Consider the following 14089-nt stretch of genomic DNA (forward strand, 5'->3'; position numbering starts at 1 on the left):
CAATTTGTGTTTTATATGTACTTTTCACAACAAAGATAACTCCGCTAGTTAACTGGCGGGTAAAATAATGTTAAAATTAAACTGTTTTGTTTAACAACATCACTAGAGCACATTATTAATCATTGACTATTGAATGTCAAATATTTTGTAATTTTGAGAAATAGTCTTAGAGAGGAAACCCGCTACATTTTTCCAGTAGTAGCAAAGGGTCATTTAAATGCACCATCCCACAGACAGGATAGCATACATATATCACAGCCTTTGATATGCCAGTCGTGGTGCACTGAATGGAACGAGAAATAGCCAAATTGTCCCACCGACGGGGATCGATCCCAAACCGACCACTTTACCACTGAGCTACGTATTTATGACGAAGCTACCGGTACTAATAAAAATAATTATTCAAATTACGAACATCGGTGTTTCAAACAGTGGCGATGTGGCGGTGATTTGGCTCCAACGAGTTCGGATGTTCTGTTCCAGCTAGTGCACCACGTGTATCGAAGGCCGTGGTATGTGCTATCCTGTCTGTGAGATGGTGCATATAAAAGATCTCTTGCTAATGGTTTTCTCTCTAAGACTATATGTCAAAATGACTAAATGTTTGACATCCAATAACCGATGATTATTAAATGAATGTGCTCTGGTGATGTCGTTAAACAAATCAAACTTTAACCAACGAGTTTGACAGCCAAAGTTTCGCTATCAGATCTACCCGATCTCTATCGAGGATCTTGTTACAGTGAGCCGTTTAATGATTTTCAGTCATTTCACGTGATGTTCGTACTTATATCCAATTACTGTCCTCGGCTATCTCAGCAGTCTGTCCAGGACTACCAGACATTCACTGAATATACACTGATAATGTAAAGAAGAATATATACTGCTGAGGCGTAGCCAGAGAGGAAAAAACGCCGAGGTAAAACCCAGACCTGTAAAATAAATATCACTGTCATGGGAAAAATAAAATAAATCTGGTGAAATTCCAGACGAGGCAAGCGCCTCGTATGCCTCATGATGGCTACGCCAATTGTACTCTAGTCGTTAAAACCTTTCTGTTAGTCGGAAACATATAACAATGACAGCAAAATTAGTACAATCTCTATTGGTAGTACTAAACCAAATAACTTCCGGCTGGATCAAAGTTCGAGGTGCAACTTTTGATAGAGAAGCGAACACCACAAGTCCTTTGATTGGTGATAAATGTGAGTGTGTTAGTTAAATAAAATTTAAAATTATATATATAGTTTCATCTGGGCAAAAAATGTATGCAATGTTATGTCAACTAGTACTACTGTGTCAAGTAGCCTTGTGCTTGAAACATGTATGGGGTACCTGTAAAAGAAGTACTCGAATTTTGTGCGGAACTAGGGTAGTCATAGACGCTACGTTATGTCAGAAATGAGCAGCTTGACCCCCATTTTTTTCGCTAACGGTCGCGAACTATTTGATTGGTTCCCGATGTTGTCATTTGGTTTACCGCGAAGCGCATAAACCAGTGTAGCAGACGTTTTTCTGCTCCGTCTGGCTGAACTCTGCTCAGGTAATATACGTTTTGCTGGTACTGATTTTGGGGTTGGTGCGATGTCTGTCCAATCCGTTTTGTTTGGATAACTGGTATCTCCTAAATTCAAGGGCCATAACTCTGTGAAAATCGCCACATAGAAATACATGGTAAAAAGGCTTCAGGTTAGCACATTTTGTCGGAGTATCTCTATCATTTCTTCCCGAATTTGATGATATGCTCCCACACTAGTGAGGCAGTTGCCCTCTCTCCCTCCTGCCTCGACCGCTTATGAAGCGCCATATGTTATACTTGACACGGGCATAGGAAGATGCCACAAGTGTGTGTGCGTGTGTATGTGTGTGTGTGTGTGTGTGGGGGGGGGGGGTGACACACACACATACATAAATACATGATATAAATACATACTGCTAAAAAGTGTGTGTGTGTGTGTGTGTGGGGGGGGGGGGGGCACATGCTCCCCTCCCGCTTCCTACGCCAGTGCTTGATCTGTAACGGGACATGATAAAGCTATGCACAAAATTTCAGCTCAATATCTTGAGGCATTGCAACTCTCCCACCCACCCACCCACCCAAAAAAAACCCATCCGGATAAAAATTTTCGTATCTCCTAAGTTTCAGGGTCATAACAATGCAGTTCAATATCTTGAGGCATAAAATAAGTCCGGAAAACAAAATTGTGTATCTCCTAAGTTCAAGAGCAATAACTAAGTCAAAAATGGGTAAATCGCCATGAACGTCAAGACTTGATCTGTAACAGTACACGATAAAGCTATATATAACATTTCTAGGCATTGTGAAAAAAACATCCGGAAAACTATATAAGTGGGACGGACGGACAGACAGACAGACAAAAGGATTAAATAAAACCTATACTCCCCTCTGGTGGGACCGGTAGGGAACTAATAACAGAAAAACAAACAAGCAATAACCAACCAAACAACAGTATAACAATAATAGAATTTATAATTTATTGAATAAGAGCAAATTAATAGTTTTTTAAAATTTATTTATTGGGGATTGTGTTCTAGTCCTACAATATAAAAAATACAAAAATAAATTTATTACAGAATTTCTCTGAATACTTATTTGTCCAAAGTGCATGCCTCTATCAAGAACAAGAAGATAATTCAGGAGATCATGTGCTACCATCGATCTACCCTGAAATAAACTGTGTGCTGTCAGCGTCCAGTGCATTTCGTCCAAACAGTATATGCAATAATGCAGTAGAACTTTATCATGTACACCTTTAAACCAAACTCCTAAAAATTTATTCAAATGAGAATTTCATCCCAACTTCGATGTTATTAGGACAAAACTCGCATTGTTTTAACACTGCAAACTCGCATTGTTTTAACACTGCAAACTCGCATTGTTTTAACACTACAAAGTACAATGAAATCTCAAGTCTAATGCCCATTTTGGTCAGTAACTAATACGGTCTCATTCGTGTATTTTATTTCCCGGTACCTGCAGGTCAGTGAGCCGCAGGATGGATCTGAGGCAGTCTGGTATCTGAAGACTGTTCACTTTCGTCTGAACTCCAATACCGAGAACAGCTCTGATAACAAACTTACACGCATCTTTCAAGTTTCTGGGCGAGGTCCCAGCGGCAAGTAAGATATTGTAGAGAGGAGGACTCTTTGACGCATAGGGCAACATCTGCGCACTCAGCAACATGTCACAACCACAGTGGTACAGCAACGTCACCATGTACTCGTTTAGGTAGTACACAGCCATCACCAGCGGCGTGGCTGGCAAATCCACACCAAACTCCTGCCTCGTGTCTACGGTCCATGCATGATACACTTTCTGCAGGTTACAGTTTTCACACACAAGGAAGTACAACGCCCATTTGTTTCCTCGCTGCACTGCACAGTGTACAGGCGTCATTCCATTCTGATCCACGGCATTTATGTTGGCTCCATGTTCCACGAGGATGCGCAAACATGTACAGCCATCCCTGTTACCAATGATCCCCTGGTACGGCATCAAGCTGAAATGAATCGCCGTGCGGCCAACAGCATTGGCAATGTTTGGGTTACACCCGCGGGTGAGCAACAGCTGGACGAAACGAGCGAAACCTCTCTCAGCTGCCACCATGAGTGGCGTGTTGCCCCTACTGTCCTGGACATCCTTCTTGATGCTCTTGCAGCTGAGAAGGAACTCGAGACAGTGTGGGTGCTGGAGGAGCACGGCTACGTGAAGCGCACTCGACCCTTCTGATGTGGTCGCGTTGATGTCCGCCCCGTTCTCCAGCAGGTATTTGATCGTGTCAATGTGTCCGTACCGACACGCTCGCATCAACGCCGTCTCGTCGAACATGTAGTCTCGCGAGTCGACGTCCTGGCCGGCCGAGAGACATTCCGAGATGACAGCCAGACAACCTTCCTGGGCAGCGACCATGAACTTCAGGTTATCACAAACATATTCATCGTTAAAATCTTCAACATACTCCTAAAAAAAGAAAAACGAAAAGGAAAGGAAAAAAGCGCACACCACCTGGATAAACCTTTTCTTTCAATCACAACCAACAGCGCAGGATGTCATAAATCCAGACACACCCACATACTCACTTTCGGTAAAATATCCATCAATCCTTTCCTACAAAAAACCCCAGTTGTATACCGCTTAATCATTTCATCGGTTTGGAAACGTGTTTAGTAACTTTTCGGAATAACGTTATGAGAATTGTTTTGAACACGTTATATAACTCTAGACAAAACCCCTTCCCACTCCCAATCTCTCCACCATAATGTTTTGTAACACATCCCTCCCTCTAAAGAAATATGTAATTGTTAAACACTACACGCCTCTAATATTAATGTTACATTTAATTTCAAAAGTTACTATCTGCTATTTTTGTAGTACTGAGTTTGCACGCGGGTACTGTCAATCAGTACTCAGACTCAGTCTGTGATATCTGCACAGAGACAAGAAAACCACAGCTGTTTACTATTTAGTCGGCTCATGCAGTAATACGGAATTAATCATTTGTTGTGGGTTTTTTTGTGTTTTTTTTATGTATTTTAAACAAGCATTCTGAGAGTACTGCTAAAGCAATACATGTTTTCTACTGCACCCAACATATTTTCCTATCTCCTACGTTCAACGGACTTAACTCTGTGGAAACTGAAATCAAACTTGATCTGTAACAGCACATAGTAAAACTATACACAAAATTTCAGCTCAATGCATGCATCTTGAGGCATGGTGATTCCCCCCCCAGAAAACAAATTCAAGTTAAAAGTTAAAGCAATCTAACTAAAATTAGCTCCACTGGTTAATTTCTATTACCTGTGGATCTAACAGCACCCCGTTAGAGCTAATGTCCAGTTGACCTTTCATTCGACCAATCAAAACCTTACTTGCAAAATCATGCCAGTGATTTGAAAAGAATTTGAAAACATTCGGGATTATGTCGAGGGTATACGAAATAATTCGGGTGAATTACGAAGTATACCGGAAACTAATTTCAATATAAAATTTTATATAAAATTTGTTTCAAGATGAAAAAAAAAAACCAGTTATGGTATAGCCATAAAATCTGTTTATACTAGTATACAATCCAGAGTATTACTGCACTTTTCCCCCCGTTTTTTAATGTTGAAATAGACCAACAAGTTCGCCTATTGCATAAATAGTCTCGCCTGATATTTTTAGAATTTGTATGCTCCCGAATAACGCTATAAAAAGCGAAGTGTAATTGGTCGATATTTAAATTGTTATTACCGGCCTCGGTGGCACAGTGGTTAAGCCATCGGACTACAGGCTGGTAGGTACAGGGTTCGCAGCCCGGTACCGGCTCCAACCCAGAGCGAGTTCTTAAGGGCTCAATGGGTAGGTGTAAGGCCACTACACCCTCTTCTCTCTCACTAACCAACTAACAACTAACCCACTGTCCTGGACAGACAGCCCAGATTGCTAAGGTGTGTGCCCATGACAGTGTGCTTGAACCTTAATTGGATATAAGCACAGAAATAAGTTGAAATAAAATGAAATAAATTGTTATTTATAGTTGAAATGTCACCTAGACATGGGAGTCCACGCAATGCTGTTAGATCTACTGGTAGACCAGTAGAGCTAATTTTAATCAGATTGAAGTTAAAGTTTGTTTTGTTTAATGACAACACTATATCACAATAACTACTGGATGTCAAAGATTTTGTTAATTCTGGCATATAGTCTTAGAAAGAAACCTTGCTACATTTTTTCATTAGTAGCAAAGTATCTTTTTGTGCACCGTCCAACAGATAGGATAGCAGTGCACATACCCCAGTCTTTTATTTTATTTGATACACCAGTCTTGGTGCACTTGAGGCATTGTAAAAACATATTCCGCAAAAACATTATATGCGGGACAGATGCAGACAAAACCTACAGTCAGTCCCCTCTGGTTGAACTAGGAGACTAATAAATCAAGAATAAAAAAAATATATGTTAATAATGAACATGATTAATATGTCTATGTTGATATATTAAGAAATAAAACCAAATCTGTCTGCCTTGCCAACTGACATTGAAGAAGAGAACCAGTGAATTGATTAATATGTCTATGTTGATATATTAAGAAATAAAACCAAATCTGTCTGCCTTGCCAACTAACAATGAAGAAGAGAACCAGTGAATTGATTAACATGTCTATGTTGATATATTAAGAAATAAAACCAAATCTGTCTGACTTGCCAACTAACATTGAAGAAGAGAACCAGTGAATTGATTAATATGTCTATGTTGATATATTAAGAAATAAAACCAAATCTGTCTGCCTTGCCAACTAACATTGAAGAATTAACCAGTAAATTGATTAATATGTCTATGTTGATATATTAAGAAATAAAACCAAATCTGTCTGCACGCAAACCTAATTGTGCGTAACCGATAAATGGGTGACGCAAACTCTCAAATCTCAGAGGCATGTGAATGCCTGTTAGGGGTTATATCTAATTATGGGAAATTTGTGCAATGGAACAGATTAACAGTTTGTTTTGGACCAACATCAGCCTTGGTAGTGTTGTGGTTAAACCATCAGATATAAGGCTGGCAGGTACTGGGTTCGCATCCAGCTTAAACCCTAAATGTTATAATAATAATAAAATTTATAATTACAACCCCTACCCTCCAACCCCCCCCCCCCCCCCCCCCCCCCCCCCCAACTACTGCTTTCAATTAAAATAATAATAAAAAGAAGTTGTTTTTAACAACAACAAAAATAGTTTCATGTATATGTATTATTCAGTATAGGTATATATTAAATTGATTATTATATTATATTAATTATCCCAATCACGAAGTTTAAAATCTCAGAAAAGAAAAAAAGTACCCCACAAAATTAAGAAATGGATTGCGAGTTACGGCCCTTTTCTTGCTCGTCGAATGCCATTACTCAGTGGTCCGAAATGGCCATCGCAATTTGTTAGTTTGTTTAATCTAAAATTTAGTATTTTATAACATATACAAAATACTACACCTCAGCATTATCAGTATTCATAGTATCCCAATACCATGTTACATCCAATAAAGAATAATGACATTTACAAACATTTTCTACTTGTTTACATTTGTTTTCCCTTAGTTTCTAGTACAAGGGAGGTAATCACCTCATTTTTACAACAACAATACATGTTCAACGTTGTCATTTGTAACTATAATCTGATTAGTAATGTTTTTGGCTGTGCTCACTAAGTATTTGGTATTTGGTAATTAATCAGCCTCGGTTGTATAGTGGTTAAGCCATCAGAGTTAAGGCTGGGACAGGTCGATAGAACGACAGATCTGGAGTGTGGTGTCCGGGGCACAATCTCTAATTGTGGGGAGTCACATCCTCGAGCACAAGCGGTGAAGCCTATAGTCCGTCCCACGCGGAACGCCTTTTTTTCATACTATGGAATTTACTACAAGTTATTTATGTCTGAGCTGACTGATTTGTAAATGGCACACAAAAATAGGACCTTTTTTGTCAATTACACATGTTCAAATTGATCAAACTCATACTTTTGCATAATTAATATCAAAACTCACTAGAAATAGAGGGACACTGCCCCACCTGTAAATAATACATTCCCCCTTTGTATGTATGTATGTATGTATGTATGTATGTATGTATTGATATATGAATATCTATATATTGTATGTCGAGGTTGACTTACATACATAGATATTAACGCACTGGCGCAGGGGATAATTAAATCCTTTCTGGCCTCACAAATTGTGGCACCGAATCGCCCGCAAATTGCAAGACTAACCACGATACGCTCTGAGCTATCGAAGCTTCCATAAAAAGGAAGTTCTTTAACTCAACCATATGCATGGGGTCTACAATCTACGCGATCGATCCCGCTTACGTGCATGAAACTGTGGGCAGACCTGGCACTGGCTAGTATGTATTGATGTATGAATATCTATATATTGTATGTATGTCGAGGTTGACTGTTACATACATAGATATTAACGCACTGGCGCAGGGGATAATTAAATCCTTTCTGGCCTCACAAATTGTCCCATGCCGTTGCTGGGACTCGAACCTGTGGCACCGAATCTCCCGCAAATTGCAAGATGTATGTATGTATGTATACATGTATGAATGTATGTATGTATGTATGTGCATATATTACTACTGGCCCCTCTTGTAGCTGACATCTTTAGACACCTATAATTACGAATGTGTACTCCACTTGATGTGCTTGGACGTATTTAAGCACTTTCAAAATGTACTGAACTGTGTACACTCTGCACGTGACTAAGAAAAAATGTATATTCAACTGAAACAGTTGCATGTGCTGGCTGCCCAACTTACACCGTGTTAAATCAAAATCAAACAACAACTTGGAACACGCCAATAGGCCTACATAAACACGAACATTCTTGCCAATTTACTAATAAAAGGAAGGATGGAAATGTTTTATTTAACGACGCACTCAACACATTTTATTTACGGTTATATAGCGTCGGACATATGGTTAAGAATGAATGAATGAATGAATGAATGAATGAATGTTTAACGACACCCCAGCACAAAAATACACATCGGCTATTGGGTATCACAAATGGTAAGTATATGAATATATTTATGTAAAACCACAGTGTAAGGAGCTGTGGAGAAAAAGTATAATATAATACATAAATCAAGGTAAGTATATTTTAAAACTTTGTATATAAGTCAAAGTGTTTTAAAAACTTTATAATTAATTCTGAATGGAATTTAAAAGATTCCAAAACATTTCTGTTGCCAAATATATCATTTCTCGTCGGCTTGAGATGTTCACACTGACAATGTTCACACTGAGGAGCAGGGTCCTTCTTTAAAATAAATGAATGCGTCAAATATGTATGGCCGATGCGGACACGGCACAAGACCTCTTCATTCTTCCTGTACCGCCTGTAGGATGATTGCCACTCTCCCAGGACTATCTTGACAGAATGAAGCTTGTTCGCAACCGCGCCGTCCCAATCATCTTGCCAAGTCGAAAAGATATATTGGTTAATATGAAATTTAAAATCACTGTAGGGGACACCAACATTGACACGGGGCAAGTTCAAAGCAGACTTGGCAGCAACATCTGCCTTTTCGTTACCCTTAATGCCAACATGGCTGGGTACCCAAGACAATATAACATCTTTACTGACAATTGATAAAAAGACACACTTTCGTATCACCATCCCAAGTAAGGGATGCTCCAATTGCATGCACTATAGAGCTTGGAGACACGAAAGTGAGTCTGTAAAAATAATATATTTGGATTCACATGAATCCTTAATCTGTTCCAGGGCTTTAATGATTGCCCAAATTTCAGCAGTAAATATTGATGCTGAATCGGCCAATCTCATGGAAATTATTGCGTCTGATGGAAAAACTAGTACAAGCCACAGAATTCCCATCTGGTGATCCGTCTGTGTAAACAGGAATGTAATCATCTCTTGGATTTCCACGAAATGTTGTTTATAAACAACTGCATCTGTGCGATCTTTCTTTAGATGCACAAGATCGAATACAATATTTGGTGGTTTGATATACACCAAGGTGGCAAAATAAAATATGACGGCGTTTCCAAAATGTCTGTTAAATCAATGTTGGAAACTAATAAAAACTGCTTAATGCGAAGACCAAATGTTCGAATCGCATTCGGTTTCGCCTCAAATAACTTTATATATTTGTTATCAAACACTGATTTATGTGCTGGATGTTTTGGCATTGATTTAATCTTTGTAGCATACTGCAGAGAAAGCTTTGCACGCCTAGCACCCAAACTAGGTTCGTGTGCATCGACGTACAAACTCTCCACAGGAGTTGTTTTGAAAGCTCCAAGACAAAGCCTAAGTCCCTGGTTATGTATAGGATCTAGCATCTGCAAGTAACACTTGCGTGCCGACCCATACACAATGCATCCGTAGTCAAGTTTTGACCTGACAAGAGATCTATACAGACGGAGCATAACCTTTCGATCAGTTCCCCATTCTTTTTAACATATTTAAGATGGGGCACAAAAGATATCCTCCTGTAAAATATAACCCCCAGAAATTTGGTCTCCTCCACAACTGGAATCAGATTTTTGTCCAGAAACAACCGTGGATCTAAGTGGTGACCTCTTTTCTGACAGATATGCATACAAACAGTCTTTGACTTTAAGAACTTAAAGCCATTGTCAGTTGCCCATTGATGAAGTTTATTCAAACAAAGCTGCAACTTACGTTCAGTGATACTTATATTGGACGATCTGTAGCAATCTGAAAATCATCAGCATATAACGAGCAATCAACACCAGCTTTTAAACACTGGGTGATGTTGTTAATTTTCACAGAAAACAGGATGCTACCTTGAGGCACACCCTTCTCTTGGGAGTGAGAATCAGATAACGTAGATCCCACTCGTACTTTGAAAGACCTATGTTTTAAGAAATTAGAGATTAAGTCAGGCATACGGCCTCTTAGACCCATACCATGGAGGTCTTTCAAAATCCATACTTCCAAGTGGTATCATAAACCAGTGCACCACGACTGGTATATCAAAGGCCGTCGTATGTGTTATCCTGTCTGTGGGATGGTAAATAAAATGTGTTGAGTGCGTCGTTAAATACAATATTTCCTTCTTGTACATACAAGTGGCGACAGTGGGTTTCCTCTCTATATATGTGTGGTCCTTAACCATATGTCTGACGCCATATAACCGTAAATAAAATGTGTTGAGTGCGTCGTTAAATACAATATTTCCTTCTTGTACATACAAGTGACGACAGCGGGTTTCCTCTCTATATATGTGTGGTCCTTAACCATATGTCTGACGCCATATAACCGCAAATAAAACGTGTTGAGTGCGTCGTTAAATACAATATTTCCTTCTTGTACATACAAGTGGCGACAGCGGGTTTCCTCTCTATATATGTGTGGTCCTTAACCATATGTCTGACGCCATATAACTGTAAATAAAATGTGTGGAGTTAAATAAAACATTTCCTTCCTTCAAATCAATTCCAACACTAGTTTCAATCTGAAGTTTGGTACAACGTTGTAAGTTGAACATCGTCGATTGGCAGTAAACACTAGTTTCAATCTGAAGTTTTCTACAATGTTGTAAGTTGAACATCGTCGATTGGCAATAAACACTAGGTCACTGGTGCTGTACATACATTCTGTTCACACGGACTGTTTGTCTACGTGACAAGACACCAGTCTGTTTCTAAACTTTAGGTTCACAGAAATTCATAAAGTAGAAACCACATATCTTGTCGGCAATAACCCAGCGTTATAAGACCATCCCCCGTCGAGTCATGCCGAGCACCCACTGAATAATGTGTTTGCGTTCCCTATGAAACATCGAGATTGACTTAAATGTTCTAACAATATTCATGGCTTGAAATTTACAGTGGGTGAGCTGAAAGAAAGATGATCATGACGGAAGGTTTGAACACGGGAAGCCAATGTTAACCTGGTGTTAGTCAGTTGTTATAACGTGCACCATTATCCTCCCCGTGTCGACCGAACAGTCTCCTAGTAAACCAGAAGTAGTTGTAGGTTTTTACAAACTCATGGACAAACCATACTGAAGGGGTTAAACTGATTTATACTGATCCCTCGTTTGACCACCTTGGGGCAGGACGTAACCCAGAGGTAAAACGCTCGCCTGATGCACGATTGGCCTTGGATTGATCTCCGTCGGTGGTCCCATTGAGCTATTTCTCGTTTTAGCCCGTGCACTACGACTAGGTATGTGCTATCCTGTTTGTGGGATGGTGAATATAGAAAATCCCTTGCTGCTAACAGAACAAAATTGGCCGATGATTAGTAAATCAATGTGATCTGTGATCTTGTGGTGTCTTTAAACAAAATAAACTTATTGACCACTGTCGACAATAAAATACGCTTCGAGTTTGATTAACATGTACCAAGCCCGTATATTATACCACCAACCTATCAACGTAAAGAAACTTTATCAAAGTTGACGAATAAATATTAATTAATTAATTAGTGTTTTGAAATGTAAAGATTATACATTGAATTGCATGCTCATAAAATGTTACAATCAAATAATTTCATTAGCAACAAGTATTTTAACCAAGCGTTCGCCAAAAAACACACCGTTTACGCCGAATAACAGAACATTGCAAGCTTAATATTCACGAGTGAATTATCTTGAGTGAATTATGCAAATATTATGTATGAAATTAATTAATTTGCCGTTATTTGTTACAAATGAATGTAAATAAAAGTATACTGAAACATGGCATATGCAAATATAATAATACACCTTCAAAGCATACGGGTTACTTTTGATAAAAAGACGCGAAAGCGGGGAGATGCAACGCCCCCTCCGTCGAAAGGAAATGAATAAAGCTACCAAACCCCTCATTTGCTGACATGATCCATCGCATAATATAGATTGTTTTGTCCAAATTTTTATTATGAAATTGTTCAACTATTGGGCCAGAATGTCCATATTATATTTTATACTCGTTGTGGAGTGGATAGTATAGGTGACGGGAGGGGTGGTGTTTTCTCAACTTTCACGCGTTCCCAAAATCTGTTCACCTCCAAAAAAGTAACTGTTGCCTGGCATATTTAAATGTGGCTTAAACGTTGGTTAAAATAATTTTTAATTAACCCATGTCGTTCTTATACGCCCATCTATGATGCGTCGTATTATGGTATGGCGGTGTTTGTCCGTTCATCGGTACATCCGTTTGTTAACTTTTTCTTGTCCGGACCATATCTTGCATACAGATGCACACAGGACCATCAAACCTCACATGTAGGAACAACTTGGGATGGCAGTGTGCCTCTTACTATTACTAGGTCACTGTGACCTACTTTTCACGGTTGACTGCACACAACAGTAAATCCTTGTCCAGACCGTATCTTGCACACAGATATACTATCAAACCTCACATGTAGGAACAACGTGGGATGGCGGTGTGTTGCGTACTATTACCAGTTCACTGTGACCTACGTTTCACGTAACAGTAAATCCTTGTCCGGACCATATCTTCCATACAGATGCATACAGGACCATCAAACCTCACATGTAGGAACAACTTGGGATGGCGGTGTGTTGCGTACTATTACTAGGTTACTGTGACCTAATTTTCACGGTCTACTGCACGTAACAGACCATATTTTGCATACAGATACATTCAATTCAATTCAATTTTTTTTTATTAACTTTGAGCTTTACAGCTCATCAGTATATAAACACAAAATATAAATAAAGACGACGGCTGCATATAGTGCAGAAGATGTAAAAACATATAACAGTGATTACATAATATAAACATAATGTAATACACAATTATACATAATGATTTGATATTAATCATAAGGTGTTTCTTAACCTGTTACATTCAGAGAGGTATTTACCAAGCTGGTTAAAAACTTTAATATTATTAATACTTAATAATAGTTCAACTTTACGAGTTGAAGGTTTCTTCCAATAAAAAGGTTTGATATATTTTCTTCTATGATCATCAAATTTGGGACATTCTAGTAACATATGATATCCGTCTTCAATTTTGTTTAGATTACAATAATTACATATTCTATCTGACCTTTCTGTATTTCTATACCTTCCGGTTTCTATCGCTAGAGAATGGGCTGACAACCTAAGCTTAGTTACATACAGGACCATCAAACCTCACATGTGGGAACACCTTGAAATGGCGGTGTGTCACGTACTATTACTAGGTCACTACGGTCTACTGCACATAAAAGTAAATTCTTGTCCGGATCATATCTTGCATACAGGACCATCAAACCTCACATGCAGGAACAACTTGGGATGGTGGTGTGTCACATACAATTACTGTGATACAAATAAATCAAATAATGTATCTACATTCTGAACATTCTGAATAGGAAAATCTTGTTTAGCCTTTGAAGAAAGAAAGAAAGAAAGACATGTTTTATTTAACGACGCACTCAACACATTTTATTTACAATTATTTGGCGTCAGACATATGGTTAAAAACAACACAGATATCGAAAGAGGAAACCCGCTGTCGCCACTTCATGGGTTACTCTTTCCGATTAGCAGCTAGGGATCTTTTATATACACCATATCACAGACAGGGCAGTACA

The 14089-nt window shown here is 38.8% G+C and overlaps 1 protein-coding gene across 1 annotated transcript; it reads right to left on the reverse strand.

Moving 5' to 3' along the window:
• Positions 1-2479: 2479 nt before the first annotated feature.
• LOC121372520 (death-associated protein kinase 1-like) lies at positions 2480-7100 on the reverse strand. The gene is made up of 2 exons (XM_041498877.1): positions 6996-7100; positions 2480-3982 (listed from the first exon to the last, which is right to left on the reverse strand). Exons 1-2 carry the CDS (start codon positions 7014-7016, stop codon positions 2969-2971), a joined length of 1035 nt encoding a protein of 344 aa, XP_041354811.1. The 5' UTR covers positions 7017-7100; the 3' UTR covers positions 2480-2968.
• Between the last annotated feature and the right edge of the window lie 6989 nt (positions 7101-14089).

Source organism: Gigantopelta aegis, chromosome 4, assembly GCF_016097555.1.
Source record: "Gigantopelta aegis isolate Gae_Host chromosome 4, Gae_host_genome, whole genome shotgun sequence".
NCBI classification, from domain to species: domain Eukaryota; kingdom Metazoa; phylum Mollusca; class Gastropoda; order Neomphalida; family Peltospiridae; genus Gigantopelta; species Gigantopelta aegis.

What these genes read in the sequence shown, in the direction of transcription:
- LOC121372520 (XM_041498877.1), bottom strand. Translation starts at nt 7,016, where the DNA reads ATGAATACTGATAATGCTGAG. An exon ending in TGAATACTGATAATGCTGAG is followed by an intron (nt 3,983 to 6,995) that starts GTGTAGTATTTT and finishes TTCTTTTTTTAG; the next exon opens with GAGTATGTTGAAGATTTTAA.